The 17341-nt window shown below is 38.9% G+C and overlaps 5 protein-coding genes across 7 annotated transcripts; 3 read left to right on the top strand and 2 right to left on the bottom strand.

The window, feature by feature from the left end:
* Nucleotides 1-493: 493 nt before the first annotated feature.
* LOC120011358 (rho-N domain-containing protein 1, chloroplastic-like) lies at nt 494-3438 on the bottom strand. The gene is made up of 2 exons (XM_038862458.1): nt 3292-3438; nt 494-1835 (listed from the first exon to the last, which is right to left on the bottom strand). The coding sequence occupies exons 1-2, from the start codon at nt 3329-3331 to the stop codon at nt 757-759; spliced, it is 1119 nt and encodes a 372-aa protein (XP_038718386.1). The 5' UTR covers nt 3332-3438; the 3' UTR covers nt 494-756.
* Nucleotides 3439-3865: 427 nt separating this feature from the next.
* On the bottom strand, nt 3866-8062 carry LOC120011359. The gene is made up of 5 exons (XM_038862459.1): nt 7768-8062; nt 6145-6317; nt 5214-5397; nt 4376-4482; nt 3866-4286 (listed from the first exon to the last, which is right to left on the bottom strand). The coding sequence occupies exons 1-5, from the start codon at nt 7837-7839 to the stop codon at nt 4199-4201; spliced, it is 624 nt and encodes a 207-aa protein (XP_038718387.1). The 5' UTR covers nt 7840-8062; the 3' UTR covers nt 3866-4198.
* A 304-nt stretch (nt 8063-8366) lies between these two features.
* On the top strand, nt 8367-11456 carry LOC120011357 (TOM1-like protein 2). Of its 3 annotated transcripts, none has more exons than XM_038862456.1 (4): nt 8367-8662; nt 8895-9381; nt 10249-10527; nt 10797-11456. In XM_038862456.1, the coding sequence occupies exons 2-4, from the start codon at nt 8896-8898 to the stop codon at nt 11295-11297; spliced, it is 1266 nt and encodes a 421-aa protein (XP_038718384.1). In that variant the 5' UTR covers nt 8367-8662; nt 8895; the 3' UTR covers nt 11298-11456. The 3 variants fall into 3 exon arrangements, with proteins under 3 accessions (XP_038718384.1, XP_038718383.1, XP_038718385.1); XM_038862455.1 differs by having other exon boundaries at nt 8369-8659; XM_038862457.1 differs by lacking the exon at nt 8367-8662 and adding an exon at nt 8670-8785.
* A 756-nt stretch (nt 11457-12212) lies between these two features.
* LOC120011206 (patellin-4-like) lies at nt 12213-14086 on the top strand. The gene is made up of 4 exons (XM_038862270.1): nt 12213-13055; nt 13146-13270; nt 13370-13511; nt 13615-14086. Exons 1-4 carry the CDS (start codon nt 12213-12215, stop codon nt 13885-13887), a joined length of 1383 nt encoding a protein of 460 aa, XP_038718198.1. The 3' UTR covers nt 13888-14086.
* A 560-nt stretch (nt 14087-14646) lies between these two features.
* On the top strand, nt 14647-17166 carry LOC120011356 (3,9-dihydroxypterocarpan 6A-monooxygenase-like). The gene is made up of 2 exons (XM_038862454.1): nt 14647-16155; nt 16430-17166. Exons 1-2 carry the CDS (start codon nt 15226-15228, stop codon nt 17069-17071), a joined length of 1572 nt encoding a protein of 523 aa, XP_038718382.1. The 5' UTR covers nt 14647-15225; the 3' UTR covers nt 17072-17166.
* Nucleotides 17167-17341: the final 175 nt, after the last annotated feature.

Genomic DNA, 17341 nt, shown 5'->3' with positions numbered 1-17341 from the left:
TCCTTGTTATCGAGAGCGTGAAGCATTGAGATCGAGTTTTATTCTTGACTCCATATCTGTGTCTTTCGCTGTTGCTGGACCAGTTCCCACTGAAGCTGCATCAGAGTTTTTTCTTCGGAGATAAGAGAAGTGTCAAGGGAAGACTGAGTGATGAAGATGCGTGTTTGTAGAAAGTACTAAGTAGGATTGTCTCTCATCAAACAACGAAGGAGTCTAGGAGAACCAACTCGGGGAATTCTGGAAATTTTCAACGCAGATAATTTATATAGGTTGTGCCCGCACAGATGGTTGAAGTAGATATTTAATTGGGCTCGGATGGTTTTGGGCGATGAGCACCATTTGCACTGCTCAAAGATAATGTTTTTGCAACGTTGCATTATTGTGATCACGAGCTGAGCTTTGACTTAACGTGTGCGTGAGCCTAACAGTGCAATGAGCCTCATAATACTGCAGTTCAGTCTTGATTTCACCAGCAAATAAAGAAAACATCACAAATCCAGAAGCATCTTGAATAATGAAAACAGCAGATCCTCAATCAAACAAACAGCTAGTGTCTCAAGACGGCAAAATTTGGTCAAGGCTACGTTGAAATGATCTCTGATAATCCGCAGCCATCATGTCTTAGCAACGGTTTGAAGCCTAAACAAGTATACAATGCCTAAACAGATACTAAAGAAAATGAACTATTCAAAAACAATAAGAAATATCTCTAAATGAACTCTCTCCCAAAACTTATCCTGCACATCAGACAGAGATTCAGCTTAGCAGCTCCAACAAGTCACCTTTCTTCATCTTTGAATACCCTTTTATACCACGAGACTTTGCAAGTGCCCTAAGTTCAAGTAATTTCAGCGCACTCAAATCTTTCGGGTCTTGTTTCTCCTCATCCTCATCATCGTCAGCATCATCAACATCCAACTCATCCTCTGCTAACTTATCAAACACATCCCCGTCCGGAAAAACAGACCTGGACTCAGGCTCAGTTTCTATCTCTGGTTCTGGCTCTGATTCAGGGTCGTATATAGGTTCAGGCTGTATCTCAAACAGATCTCTTTTCAAGTCCATGGCTTGTGATGTAGAATTGAGGGTGTCCTCGCTGGGATAAATGGACTCGTATTTCACTTGAGGGACTGGAGACTTGCGCCGGAAAATCGATTGTGGCCTAGTTGGAGAAACGGCATTGGATTTTGGTGCCTCACTTTCGATTTTGCCAGTAGAACTAAAGAAACTTCTGCTTTTGTCTTCATTGTATGCACTTTGTTCTGGCTGATCCAAATTGAAGTCTTCACTGCTGCCACTTCTGCCTTTTCTCTTAGCTTGCTCGCCCGAGTGTTTCCTCAGAAGCTTCAGAAGCGAGTTAACAGTTTCACTCTCTTTACCTTTACTTTGAATGGCTTCAATCTTCTTCTCTTCCTTTACCGCGGCTCTTTCCCGGAGCTGTGTCTGGACCTTCCTGAATAGCTCAACAATCTCCTTCTCTCTCGGTCCTGGGACTGCAGTGGCTTGGTACTTTGAGTTATTGGAAAGGGTAAGTAGTGGCCCATTCCTTGAAGATAACAGCTCAGATTCATCAACGTTCCCAAAGCTGTCCCTGTCTCTCTCTTCGTTTTGCCTGTTTCTGTTTCGAGAGTATCCACCTTTGTTTGGCCTCGAGAAATCTGGGTTTCTCCTAGCCGTGCACACAAATGATGCTCCCCTAGAAGCACATTTCAGAGGTCGATTTTTCACCTGTGAATGGTCTATATTGTTGGCCCGAAAAGTGCAAGAAGACAAGGAAACTACTCTCCCCGATACTCCCAAACAAGGAAGGCATTTCCCATCTGATGGTCCATAACCTATAGGAGCAAAAATTTATAATGTTAATGAATGAAAAAACACAATATGAGATGGCAGAGGCGCAGAGCACTTTCAATAAAAGCTCCTAGGTTGCCAAAATCTCATTCAATATCTTTTGTAAGAAACTACTGCATGACCAAACTATCATTGGGTTCTTTCCTTAAGGAATTGAAATGATCAAATAGCAGTTGACTCGAGCATTTTACACGAGCTAGAAAATAATTATATCAAAGTTAAAATGAAGTGGGATAAAAAGTTCATTGAATAGAAAGTAGATTATACATGATATAGACAATGTCCTTTAAATCAACAATCTCAACCTTAAACCATATTACGTAAATCTCATCCACAAAAGATATCTCTCAGACTTACAACACTTGAGTAAATGCGGAAATAATACAATATGTTTGCTTCTGCCCTCCAAGGGCCAGTCATAAACCATGACATTCACATCTCGGAGTAATCACACCAAAGGACCATTAAACCTACATTAGCGAGTTTAAGCATGCAATTATAACTCTATCTAAAAGCCTGTATGAATTATGATACACGAATCATAATTGGGAAAGTGGTGGTATATTATGTTAAACCAAGGCCCTAGCCATGGCAGAAAGAAAAGGTGAAGCTTTAATTATATTTAACTGCGATTCAACGCTTTCTCACAGAATCAAAAGGAGTTGATGAAGACTCAGAATTAACAAGATGAAGTGAAGGGTTACAATACATTCAGTCGAAGAAACCTCATTTATGCATGCTAGCGGTTGAAAAGACATCATCAATATGTACCCGAAGTAACATAATTCAAACCTCATAGATCATAGAAGTAAAATGAGAGAACTTATCTCAAGACAGAACTGCATGACTCAGTATACAAAAGAAGGAAAAAAATAATGGGTCAAATTCAAGAAGCAACTCTTGAAACCCATTCTCTAATAATAAAAAAGAAGAAGCAAGCAACACATAATTCCAGAACCAATTAACCTATCAACCAAAAAACAGCTGCGGGAGGGAAAAAAAAAATTAAAGGTAAGCATCGGAAATTCTACTCATAAATTGCCAAAGATAAGGATCCCAGAAGTGAAAATAGAATAACTTAATACTCAGGTGAGGTCTGGAATTTCAAGCTAACATTTAACAATTCAAGAGTGCTCCAAACACATCTGTGTGAGGCCGCAAAATTCAAAACTCATTTTGTCAAACAGTTGGTGGGCAAAGCTCAGCTATACAGTAAAAAGATTGAAGAGCGCGCCTAAATACCTAGGGCTGTTGAAGAAAAACGTCTAATTCGATACCATTTCCAAATTAAACAACATTCACGCATAAATAGTCAGAAATCAAAAGCAAATATGTGTGTCCCTGCTTCTCTTTCCAACAGTTTATCGAGAACCAAACGCAGCGTAGAGAAGAAGGATAAGACATCGAAGGAAGTCGAAGACTGAAGAAAGTAGAACGCACCTGGTATGCTCTTAGCGATGAGATGAACTGCGTGCGACATAGCTTAAAACCCTGGGAGTCTTTAGTTTAATGGCGGTTTCGCATTTTTCTCCTTTCCTCTAAATTTTATTCGTAAAAATCACTTAAAAAGGGTTTTTTGGGTATTAAATGTTATGATTACTGATCTGAAATGGCCTTACCATTCAGCCCAACTTGGCCCATTGGGCCTTTCGAAAGCCTTACAGAACAGGAGGATCTGAACCTGCCTTATCATCGGGCCCGATTCCAGGCTTTGTGTTAAGACAAGCAGATTTTAAGAATGTTTGGGCCCAAACAAATGTAAAAAATCTTGAATTCTCAATAGTCAATATGTGCCTTCGCGATCTCGAATGACAATGAGGAGCCCTAAACCCATATGGCCATATTAACCCACCCCTAATTGTGAGGATTGAAAACTATTATGAGCCCCATCCTCCGGTTCTTGTAGTAGAAATCACTGCGGTTCTTGTAGTTTTCAAGGATGTCCAGTGAGGAGTCCACGCAATCACTGCAGTAACTTCTACTGCAGGCTATCACCGGGTAAATATAGCAAAGATTAAGGTAATACTAAAGTAGATATCTCTCTAAGATATCACTACACACTACGATTTTCGTAGGCAGAATGAGCACGTAAGAAAACATAACAGTTCCAAAGCAATGATGTATTAGTTCAAACTTCGCTCAGCTGCATGCTATCACCTTAGTCAGAAGAAAGACCACATTAGCCTGATTCATTGCCACAGACCTAGCCAACTGATGCACCAACTCTTCAAATCAGATGAACGGAAAGATCTCATCTTTTATTTTTCCCATTGAATCTCAAATGATATTGGCATCCCAAAAGGAACATGGTACATTCAAATGCCAAATTGGCCGGGGCAGTACATGATTATGTTTCAGTTTTGCCCTTTCTCGCCATCTCATCAACATCCAGTTCCACTTCCAATATTGGGGAATCCTTTTGCATGCCGAAAGGACTGCTCAAGGGAATGCAAAATTTTCAAGCATCATTAGCATCCAAAAGGCGGAAATTTGTTTTATTTAGTGTCAAATGGAGCAGCCTCACCTGTTTTGGATAGGACCATGATCGACCGCTGTTCTTAGACAATATATAACTCTGCCGATTATGCTTGACATAGAAACTGGACCAAATAATCGACTGTCATAGGCTTCCTGTCATCCAGAACATAGGCAAAAAAAGAGAAGGTAAATCAGGATCAGTAAGCATTTCTTTTCTTTCTCCGTACATTTATGTATTCTACCTTTTCTTCTTCATGGTGTAACTAAAGCCAAAAATTGGTATACAAAAGAAACACCAAAGGCAAGCAAAACATTTTTTTTTCTTTGTGAAGCTTTTATATTCAATACAAGTTAAACCATTAATATATCAAATAAAACCTCACAGAAAGGATTGTCAAATCCGTCAGTGCATTAAAGAACTACTCCTTTTTTCAAATACATCGTTGATAATAGGCCAGGAAAGTAAAATTTCTGTTCTGTACTGAGGCGGGTACCTTGCTTATTTGGGAGATTTATAAATGGATTATAACTAAAACGCCCAAGATAACTTCCCAACAAATAAATCAATGAGCTGTTTCTGAAAGTAATGAATGTCATTTGGCGGCATAACATCAGTAAACAGATTAAATCTTGACTAAAAGTAAACTGCATCTTATTGTTGCTTCAGGTATGTCAAAATTGTACCAAGGTTGATGAAGCAAAATGGGCACACATTATTTGGTAAAATGTAAATTTCACTCTCATTGTAACTGTACACTTACCAGTGAGAAATATGTGGGGAAGGCAAAGACAATAGAATCATGTCAATATGTGGGGAAGGCAAAGACAATAGAATCATGTCACAGTTTATTGATCATGTATTCAAAACACAAAAATGAGGATACCTTGGGCTTCAGCTTGTCATTGTCAGCCAATACCCAACACTCATCCTTGTCAAGAACAAAAGGTTCGTCTTTTTCATCAGTAGAAGCCATTTCATATCCTTCAGTAGCAGCTAATCTTCTGACAAGATAATTATTTGACTTTTCAGGGTCCTTCAAAACCACTAAATCTCCAATGAAAACATGCCTGTCGAGGGGAAAAAGAATTCAATCCAGAGACAATGAAGTTTCATAGTCTCCACAGAAAAGATCAGCAAAAGAAAAGTTCCAAAGGTGAAATATCAATGATTAAACTACGACTTTGTGAGATTCAAAATGATCCCAAGTCCTCAGAAATAGGATTTTCTAGCGATGAATACTATTCGACAAAGAACTTGTTCTCTTCAGCTCTTAACTTGTAGATAAAACTTATAGAAAAAGAGTCCATGGACAAAGATGATCTCATCAGGGAAATTGGTCGGGAAGAAATCTAACCAACATAGTTTTAATTGCTCAGCACAAATGCTCCATGGAATTAACCACCAAAATATATCTAAACAACTTAAACAAAGTCCGTGTACAGTAATTAAGTAACAAATTCAAAATTTGAACAGAATGCAGAAAAAATAATTCAATCGCAGCACTGAATAGCCTGTATTGAGATATGATTAAAAAAAAAAGAAAAAGAAGAAGAAAGAACACGTTTTTCCCAACATACAGATATTGGCTGAGATAATGAGTATATAGATAACAATAGGAAAATTTATGATAGAACAATTATCTAGGAAGATCTGATCGGCCAACCCGGAGTAGATAAGAGGAAAAAATGATTGATAACTTCTACTATTATTTGAAACACAAGCAGTTAAGTAGAAATTGATTATCAAAAGTTTCTTTTTAAATTCCAGGAAACAGAACCAAGGGTGTTCAATCGAAAAGAGAGAATTCATATTACGTTGGATTTGCAGCAGGTAATTTCCGGACGAGAAGAGTTTCTCCCTGTGCTGCTATTGCAGGGGTCATTTCCTCTCCTTTATTCCAAGTCATAAACGTCAACTTTCCTTGGAATATATTTTTCCAAATCGCATCACCAACTTCTATGTCACTGATTTGACCTCTCCGATAGCCCTACATCAGATAAAACGTTATTTCAGAAAAATACTCATTGGTTTCCTTTTTCTTAAAAAATAGTTCAATATTATTAGAAAGAAACTTGTGAAAGAAAGTATATACAGGTACGCTTGCATATATGCAGAAGCAAATATAAAATCATAACTAAATCATCAGTTAAGCGCCTGCAACATAGTCATGAACATACAGCAATTAGTGGCCATATCGCAGCGCATCCTAATTATGAAAGCAAAAACTAGAAAAATAAGAAGAATGTGTAGCTTTGGTTGTTTGTGTAGACATGCATAACTGTGGGCCAGAGACTTTTGAGTGAGCAAGGGCAAGAGGAGGGAAAACATATATTTACAAATTACAACAATCATCCAACTAGTCAAGACATGCAGCTAACTGAAAGTTTCCACTGTTTTACTATCTTAAACCAAAACAGTCCAACACAACAACAAAGGATTATATTGAGCCGCATCACAGGGAGGAATAAGGGTCATAACCTTAAGGTCCTTAACCCTTTGATACCATCAAACTATGTAATGAAAAGACTGATCACACATCAAATTCCAAGCAATATGGATATGGAAACTACTGCACTTGTTTCAGGCTTCTTGTATGACATTGGTTCTCTCTAGAATAGAGTCAAAACGTAGAGTTACCTAATCGTGGCAAACTGTTGTATTAACAATAACAAAGTTGTCAATTAGTACACTATCATTGGACAGCATGCAAAAGGCCACAGATTCATAGAGCTATTACTAGTGGTTCAATAAGATGTCAGCAGAACTAGCCTTTTCTTTTAAAAATGAGATAAATCTCATTAAGAAGCACCAAGAAGGTACCCCAAATGCATGGATTAGCTGCAATATGTCAACAACTAACAGACTGGAATATATGCATCAACAACCGTTGAATCATATTCACTTAATATTTTCTGTTAAATGCAATGCTTCTTTGTTCTACATCTTAATGAATTCACCAAGAAGCATATAAGATACTTACACATATCAACAATAGGAATGACAAAAGTTCCTACTTTCGAATTCCAGAAAAGTTTGCGATAAAAAAAAAACTGCATATTTCCTCCTATTACTTTGAACGATCATTCATTCACCTAATATTAGATGCCCAATCTTAGATACTTGTCTAATCAAAATGTCGCGCTTTTTTTCCAATTTGGCCGGCACATGTTACTCTATTCCCACCAAGTCTATTCCTACCCTTACATCAAGGCACCTAATCCTTCTTCCATATGAAAAAAAAAACCGTTCTTTCATGCTCAGAAATTCCAGAGAATCAAAGCACCTAACACAAGCAAACAATAATCGAAATATAACCCAAAAAAAAGGTTACAGTTCTGAAAATCCCATCAATGCAAATCAATTACCAATCTGGAACTCAAAACATTCAGATGAGAAAAAACAATCTAAGAACCACAGCAGAAGTGGATAAGAAGAACCTTCATGCTAACTTCGACGGAGTATTCGATTTTGTAGCGCAGGTATCGGCACAAAGTCGAAAGGGAAACCATGGCAGCTGATTCACAATTTGCACCTCAACCTTTCAAAGCATTACCTCTCTCCTAAACCCTTCTGCCCTAAGATTACTCTCCCTTAAACCATTTGATATTTCAATTTTCAGTTCTTCGTGCAACCTCTGCGAGAACCCAATAACTAGTTCGGTCTATAAATCCTGGTTCGCAGCTCGGGCTACCTGAATTACAGCAAACGGGCGTGATTCCCTAGTAGGCTAGTTGCCCTTCAAAGTTCAAACCCGGTCCGCTCTTAATGCATTTTGTGGGTCGGGTTGGAATACGGAAAATTTTGCGCCGTAGCATTCCCAAATTTGCATTTTCAATTCGCATTGCCGACTGCATGATCCACCTGTACATGATATTGGGCCTCGTAAGCAATTTTGGCTTGCCGACTGCATGATCCACAGGTACATTATATTGGGCCTTTTAAGCAATTTGGGCTTAGTCCATTTCAATCAGCTTAGTGGGCTATCCCAAAAGCCGAAAAACAAAGAACTTCCAACTGTGAACTGTCCCTTCGAAATTTGTGTGTTGTCACGTTAGTTCAGAAAAGAAGACAGTGACAGACTGACAGCCACTGGTGTCTGGTAACCGGGACCACCGAACCCGCGAGCCCTGGAAAAGAAGCCACGCGTCTCTCTGGATCTGACTAGTCTCTCTCTGCACTTCTCTTCATTATCGCAGCTCACCGACTGACGCAGTCTGAACGGCCAGGCCGATTCAAACGCAAAGAAACTCAACAGAACGAACGACAACACTGATCGCGATTCCTTCCTTTTTCATTTCCGCACAAGCTATCAGGTCCATATTTTCCCAGGTAGTAGTGGAGCTCGGGCTTTTCATAATCTTAAACTTTTTTCCCGAATTATACTTTCTTACATGGTTCTCTCTATTTTTGGTTACTGAGAAACGAAAAATTAACTGAACGACGAACGACGGTAGAGTGAGTTACATATCACGTTAATTTATGGTTGGGTAATTTTCAAATTTGTAATCTGGTTTGTGTACTTCGAGTTTAGGAAATTTTACCTTGTCTTTGCTTTTTTGATCAGCATGGAGAGGTTGAAATTGGGTCAATTGGGAGAGAGACTGAAGACTGGCGGGGCCCAAATGGGTCGATTGGTTAGCGGTAAATTCAAGGAGATGCTGCAGACTCCAACACCCGAGTCGAAGATGGTGGACGAGGCCACCTTGGAGACATTAGGGGAGCCCAACTGGGGCATGAATTTGAGGATATGTGCTTTGATCAATAGCGAAGAGTTTTCAGGGTCTGAGATTGTTAGGGCCATAAAGAAGAAGATTTCGGGCAAGAGTCCTGTGAGTCAGAAACTGAGTCTAGATTTACTGGAGGCTTGTGCTATGAACTGTGAGAAGGTTTTCTCAGAGGTGGCATCTGAGAAGGTGTTGGATGAGATGGTTAGGATGGTTGATAATCCGCAGACTGATCCTGAAAACAGAGATAGGGCTTTGCAGTTGATTAGAGCTTGGGGAGAGAGTGAGGATCTTGCGTATATGCCGGTGTTTCAACAAACTTATATGGTGAGCCTCTCTGCTTATTTCTTCTGTCAGTTAATGTTCTTATAATCTACGTTATTTTTTTTGGAGCAGCGACATTATTTATCTGTTTTTGGACATTATATTTTCCTTTGGAAGACAAGTCTGGTAATATTGTGCTGTTTTCTGGACAACTTGTTGTGCACTAGGAGAGCATTGGGTGGTTTTGTACTCACACCATGATGAGGGAATTTGTGGGAAGTGGAGATAGAGTGAAACAGAGGGGAACAGGAATTATTTATTGCTGGAGTGTTGAATATGGGAGGGGAAAGAGCGAAATTGGAAGAGGATGAGGAAAATTGGTATCTTTCCTGCTTTCCTTCTGTGATCAATTGTGTTTTCTCTCCACTGGTTTAGAAAAATGGAGGAAAATAAAAGACTAAACTTCATAATTACATAGATTTTCTTATAGCCTCTTATGCCTGTTTCCTACCATTTCATATACAGTCATCCAACCTGAGACTTAGTAGGTTATGGACATACTGTACTTGTCCTATTCTCTGGAACCTCATATACCAGTATACCACTGAATTAGCTTAATCTGGGTTTCCACAAAAGCTCATTACTTTCTTGCTTATATTGAATATTTTCTCTCGTATGCCTACATTTTAGCCTACGATATAATCTTTTCCGTTTTAGGTTATTTCTCTCTTTTGGAGAGAGAAATTTTGCTAGATTGGGAACATGCTTGAAGTAATATTGCTCTCATGTTCTTGTTCAGTTTTCATATGCAATTGTCCACATTGCCTTTCAGTTTGACTTATTCAGCATGTTCTGGCTTTCATAAAACGCGGTTTGATGGGACATTGACACCATTTTTATTTTCCCATCCCCCTTTTGTTGTTATGACAGAACTTGAGAACAAGAAGTGTGCCGCCTCCTCCAACAGAAGATGGGAATTCACCCGATGTGCCATATTCCTTGGAGTCATATATTCATCAACAACCTCTGACTCCTGAAAATTATCCTGTTCCTCAGGGAGGATTACATGGTGTAGATGGTACCGGCCTTCCCTACAACTATGGGATGTTTTCAATTGAAGAGAAGAAGGAGCTTCTTGTAGTAGCTCGTAACAGCCTTGAACTGCTTTCTAGCATTTTGAACACTGAGGCAGAGCCAGTGCCCTTAAAGGTAATTAGATGTTAATTGTAGTTCCGTATTACCATTCCATTCATGCACCCAACATGCACTTACTCGTGGCACGTCTGGACATGTGGTTACATATTATCCTTACAGTAGTTGTAAATCATGGTTTTATTTGAGTCTGGGAAATATTTATTCTTTTCCTGAAGCTGTTAGCATAAAGGAATGTCAAGTCTAATTGAGGAGGAATCTTTTTCATCTAAATAAATAGAAAAAAGATTATTGGAAAAACAATGAGAGTTATTGCGTGGTTGCAGGAGGATCTGACATTGAGCTTACTAGAGAAGTGTAAGGAGTCGCAACCGGTTGTCCAAACGATTGTAGAAACAACCACTGATGATGAGGCCATGCTCTTTGAGGCCCTAAATCTTCACGAGGAGCTTCCGCAAGTCGTCAGGAGATATGAGGAACTCGAAAAAGCTCTAAAATCTGGAGGACAACATTCTGAAAACTCTGATAACCCTGAAGCCAACTCCATTGTAGACTCTGGAAGTCGAAACGAAACCAAGGTGGTCGAGTTCCATGATAAGGCAAAGGTAGAAAATTCCTTGGGAGGTGATACTACTGAATCCAGCAGCAGCTCCCTCGTAGACTCTGGAAATCGAAATGAAACCAAGGTGGTCGAATTCCACGATAAGGCAAAGGTAGAAAATTCCTTAGGAGGTGACACTACTGAATCTAGCAGTGGCAAGCTCGGTAATGAATCCAGCAGTGGTAAACGCAGTGTAGACCAGGTTGCGCAAGTTGGCCTGTTTTGAAGGAGTATGTAATTGGCCCATATGTGCACTTCTAAGCCTTCTCTCATTGTCTATCAACTAATTAGTTGGATTGTACGTTTCTTTTTGTTGTTTTTGTTCAGCTTTGATACATTTAATCAATAATAGTCCCATATGCATGAATATGGACTAGTTGAGTCCTGGATCAAAGACCAATGCGGGAAGAAAATGTAAGGAGATATTCGTACACACTAAGTTGAGTAAGGGTTGGTCTTCCAAATTGTAAGATGATAACGTAAGACGTAATTCGAATATACTGTGCAGAGCAAATGTTCATCTTTCAATTGTATTCGCACACATTGAACTGATGAATGATTCATTTTGCATTTTGCAAACTGTCAAAAGATAACAAAGGACGGCATTCGCATATGTCAGGCTAAACAAGGGTTCATCTTACAAATTACGTTAATAGAAACACTTATAGGTCCTGAACTCACGATTTTCAACTGAATTATCACAATAAAGTTCACCATCTCAACCAACCAACCAGCAATTGGCAACTCACTTCCTTGCCAATCTACTTGAGGCTCATGTCCTCCCTCCTACGCCCGTTATACATTTGTGGGGGTATGGAATATTCTCAACATCCTTACAAGTATGTTTAAGCTTACCAAACTTCAGAATTCCATCTGCCAACCGTCTTTAATCTACAAATGGTCATACTCTTTACCATACCTTTGTACGCTGCCAGGATTGCAGACCCTAAAAAAAGTAGTAGTTAGTTAACGGTTGGTATTCGAAAGCCAATTCTTCTTGGAGGAAGTATTATCTGTTTTCCATAGAAAGTAGAATGAAAATCTGACTCTCTTTCTCCTCCCTCTTGCATCGGAGTGCTCGCCGGATTCAGATTCTGGCGAACCCTTCTCTCTGGATGCCGGAACTCTGAGGAGATTAACAATGGAAGGGAAGATTGAGAAGAGTCAAACAGCCAATGTAGATGAGAGGATCCATGACATGGAAATGGTCCAGGACAAAAGCCAAGAAACTAATGAGAAAGAAAACAACACCCATATAGCTCAACAAACCCAACAAGAATTACATATTGAACCAACCAGTCAAGAAGATGTAGTCCTTGCTTCTTCTGTTGAGATGAAGAGGAAGAAGAAGAAGGCCTTGTTGGAATTCAGGTGCAGGGTTGAGGATTCCATTCTGGGGAATTATCTTCTGGGAAAACCCTGCAAGAATCTGTCCACAAAAGAAAAATCAAAATTGAGGGATCAACTCAAAGAGATAACCCTCTGGGGTGTGCCATTGTTGCCAAGTAAATGCCATGAAGGCACAGATATTCTTCTCTTGAAATTCTTGAAAGCAAAAGATTTTAAGGTCCATGAGGCATTTGAAATGCTTCGAAAGACCCTAGAATGGCGGAAGGAATACAATACGGATTCAATTCTTGAAGAGGATTTGGATCCTGATATTGAAAAGGTGATGTTCATGGATACTCAAGACAGACAAGGCCACCCATTGTATTACAACATATATGGTGCTCTCAAGGACAAGAAGTTGTACAAGAAACTGTTTGGGACAGAAGAGAAATGTGAGAGGTTCTTGAGACTGAGAGTCCAATTCATGGAATTGGGTATCAAGAAACTCAATTTCAAAGCTGGAGGACCAGACTCCATTGTTCAGATAACGGATTTGAAGAACTCACCAGGTCCAGGCATGAAGGAGCTACGGTCCATTAGCAAGAAAGCCCTGATTGTGCTTCAAGATAACTATCCTGAACTCATTCACAAGAATGTAAGTACTAATCAGTGGTGCTATAAAATCTGTGTTTGGAACTACATGTTTATTATGAGCTATGAATTATTTTAATGATTGATCTTGCAGATACTGATAAATGTTCCATTCTGGTACTACGCGAGCCACACGCTAACTTCACGACTCATAACTCAAAGAGCTAACAGCAAATTTGTGTTTGCTAGGCCATCAAAGGTTACAAAGACCCTTCTCAAGTGAGAGCTCTAATCACTAACATCATTTTCAGCATTGCATCGTTTTCCATACCTGTGTCTTCAGCCTTTTCGATCTGATTTTGCTTAAATTTGATTAAGGTACATATCCCCGGAGAACCTTCCTGTTGAATATGGTGGTCTGAAGAGAGAAAATGATGAGGACTTTTTTCCTGAGGACAAAGCTTCTGAGCTTATCATCAGAAAAAGTTCAGCAGGGTGTATCCAAATTCCTGTCACTGAGGTACTTCACACGTCCATAACTTAAACTGCTTTCTGCATTACCAACAACAACAAATAAACTAAACCAATTCAAAGTTTATTCAGTTGATATGATTCTTTGTTAGGTTGGAATAACAATGGTTTGGGATGTGACACTGGTTGGATGGGATGTGTCATACAAGGAAGTATTTGTGCCGGACGATGAAGGATCATACACGGTGCACTTCCAAAATGATAAAGAGAAGAAAATGGGCGAGAGTATTCGGAACTCATTTTACATAAATGAACCAGGAAAGATTGTCGTAACCATTGACAATGCAAGTTTCAAGAAGAAAAGGGTTTTCTATAGATATAAAGCCAAACCAACACTGCCAATGTATATTTTCATCAAGGAGTGATACTAATTTGCTTGAATCACTTTCATTTATCTTGAGTGGAAAACAAATAATGGCTTATAAGATTGTTCAATTTTGTACATAGCTTCTCTTGAAGCAATAATGCGTTGATCTAATTGCCATCGGAGCCACAAAGGACTATCTAAATCGATTCTTTTCTGCCGATAAGCTCCAATTGCATGGTAGGAATTACAAAAAAAAAGCACTTTTTTTTTCGTATCCCTATAGTTATTATAGGGAATTCTTTCATGTTTGTTCTGGCTTGTTTCTTTCCGACTCTAAACAGGGCATGATTGGGAGGGAGTTCAGAGAAGAGTTAGTGAATTTGGGGACGAAATAGTTGAATGTAAATAAACATGAATCCCTGACCACAGTGATCAAATCATAGAAACAATACCACAACCCATGTCTCCCTATCTCACTCACCAGAGGCAAACTGTTCTCTGTAGTGTGCCTATGGAATGTATTTCCTGGGTGTGCTCTCTGTAAGTATAAATGTCTTTCCTCATGTAATTACCTAAAATACTGCAAGTTAAGTGCTGCTCATAGTTTTTTTCAAGTTCAGCTAAACTATGTAATATTGTTACGCAAACACCAAATAAAATCATACATTAATCTTCATTGATTGTACTGAATGAGTCAACTCAATTGGGAAATACCAACCTCACAAGAGTTTCTCAGTAAAGACAAAATGCTGCTATGTGCGACCTGAATTAAAATTTTAAAACAATGTCAATATACAATTATAAATTCAGTAAAGGACCACTGTAATGACTCATAGTTCATTATTTTAAAATTATAATGCAAATAATTAAATAATATTTTAAAGACAAGCAGGATGCAACATTCACAATATAATAGGTTGCTACTGCGGACCACATGGACTAGGATCTAGGAAACATCAACCATTACGATCATATGATATATGCAGAGGTGAACTGATCTATATATAAATCATACAATGATGCATTAGATTAGTGAATTAAGGAAATCCCAATGCTTTTGTCCAATATCACTCACTTGATTAAGCCATTTGGTCTACTTCAATCACAACTTGCAAATAAATTTGCTTTTAATAAATTGCAAATTAATGCATGTCCTCTTCTTGGATTATAGTTTTTATTCAATGAATCATAGACTATAAAAAGGCCATGATAACATGTATTGGGAGAAATGGACGAACTAACCAATAATTCAAACAGATTGTATCTGGAAATGAAGATCTCTATTTGAGGTCATGTTAAGGGGTAATAATGACATTATTTGAGGTCCCTCACACCAAACCCAATTTGATTTATTTTAGTAACAGAAGACCCTAACTCCTTATATATATGCTTCTCCATGAAACCATTCTCCAAACAATCAAACATGGCTGATATACAAGAATTCACTATACCAGTTATCGCCTTTTTAGCATCCATTATCTTAGTCCAATTAATTGCCAGAAACCGGCACAAGACTCGCCTACCACCAAGCCCAACAAGCCTGCCAATTATTGGGCATATGCACCATCTTGGTCCTATTCCTCACCAAGCATTTCACAAGCTATCATTGAAATATGGACCCTTAATTTACTTCTTCATAGGGTCAAAACCTTCTCTCCTTGCTTCATCCCCTGAATTAGCAAAAGAAATTCTCAAAACCCATGAATCTAATTTCATGAGTCGCCCCAAAGTAGCAAACCTCGACTACCTTACATATGGTTCAGCTGATTTTGCCACCATTCCATATGGACCTTATTGGAAGTTCATGAAGAAATTATGCATGACTGAACTTCTCGGTACTCGAACACTAGAGCAATTCCTTCCAATTAGGCGTCGAGAAATTAATCGGTTCTTGAACTTCTTACTGAAGAAAGCAGCAACAGGTGAGGCAGTCAATGTTGGAGGTGAGCTTATGAGGTTGACAAATAACATAATATCAAGCATGTTATTGAGAACGAGGTGTTCTGATATGGAAAGTGACGCTGATGAGGTGCGGAAGATGGTTAAAGAATTGAATGAGCTTGGCGCAAAGTTTAATTTCTCGGATTCATTTTGGTTCTGTAAGCATATAGATTTGCAGGGCTTTGGGAAAAGACTCAAGGAAGCTCGTGACAAATACGATGCTATGATTGAGAGGGTCATCAAAGAACATGAAGAGGAAAGGAAGAAGGACGTGAAGGATAGAGGTGATGTTGTCAAGGACTTGCTTGATATATTACTGGATATATATGAAGATGAGAGTGCAGAGATCAGATTGACCAGAGAAAATGTCAAGGCTTTCATTATGGTAAGCTTATTTATCATAAAACATGTACAACAACACAAAATCAATTCACACAAGCAAGTCTCACATTGGTTAAGTAAGAGAATGTCAGAACGCTAATGTTTAAAAAAGAGCCACACACACTTTTATGTGTTTTAGTTCAAATGGTTAGTTTTCTATTATAACCCTGCAAAATGAGGCATTAACGCTGAAAATACTCCGCATCTACCATTTTTCACAAGAATCGTGATAAGACATTAAAGAACTTATAACTTTATTTAACTATGACATTTTGCAGAACATATTCGGAGCAGGAACAGACACATCTTCAATTACAGTAGAGTGGGGACTCGCAGAGCTCATAAACCACCCACAAGTGATGGAGAAAGCAAGAATAGAGATCAATTCAATTGTCGGGGAAAGCAGAATAGTTGAGGAATCAGACATACCTAACCTTCCATATCTCCAAGCCATTGTAAAGGAAGTACTAAGGCTCCACCCAACTGGGCCATTAATAGTGAGAGAATCCAGCGAAGATTGCACAATCGGTGACTATAATATCCCAGCAAAGACCAGAGTCTTTGTCAATGTTTGGTCTCTTGGTAGAGACCCAAATTATTGGAAAGACCCACTTGAGTTCAAGCCAGAGAGGTTTATGGGTCAAGAATGGATTGGGAAAAGTAACATGTTGGATGTAAGAGGACAACATTTTCATATGTTGCCATTTGGGGCTGGAAGAAGAAGCTGTCCTGGAGCTTCACTTGCACTGCAATTTGTTCCGACCACGCTTGCTGCAATGATCCAGTGCTTCGACTGGAAGGTTAGTGATGGAGAGAATGGTTTTGTTGACATGGAAGAAGGACCTGGACTGACCCTTCCAAGGGCCAATTCTTTAGTCTGTGTCCCTGTACCTAGGTTTAATCCATTCCCATCAATTTGATATTTTTATGTGTATGGGCTTTATATCGGAGTGGGTTTCCTGCAGCCCATTAAGTTATTATGGGCTTTTTAGTGGAGTGTTTAATGCTGCTCATTATGCTCTTATGGGCTTTTGTAAAGTAGTGTGCTTCATGCGGCCCATTATGTCCTTATGGGCTTTTGACTTTTGTAAAGTAGTGTGATTCATGCTGCCCATTATGTTCTTATGGGCTTTTGTAATGTATTGTGTTTCATGCGGCCCATAAAAAATGAAGGTAGGATTTAGCTAAAC

This window comes from Tripterygium wilfordii, chromosome 12 (genome assembly GCF_013401445.1).
Source record: "Tripterygium wilfordii isolate XIE 37 chromosome 12, ASM1340144v1, whole genome shotgun sequence".
Taxonomy (NCBI): Eukaryota; Viridiplantae; Streptophyta; class Magnoliopsida; order Celastrales; family Celastraceae; genus Tripterygium; species Tripterygium wilfordii.
This window is presented reverse-complemented; position numbering and strand designations above follow the sequence as displayed.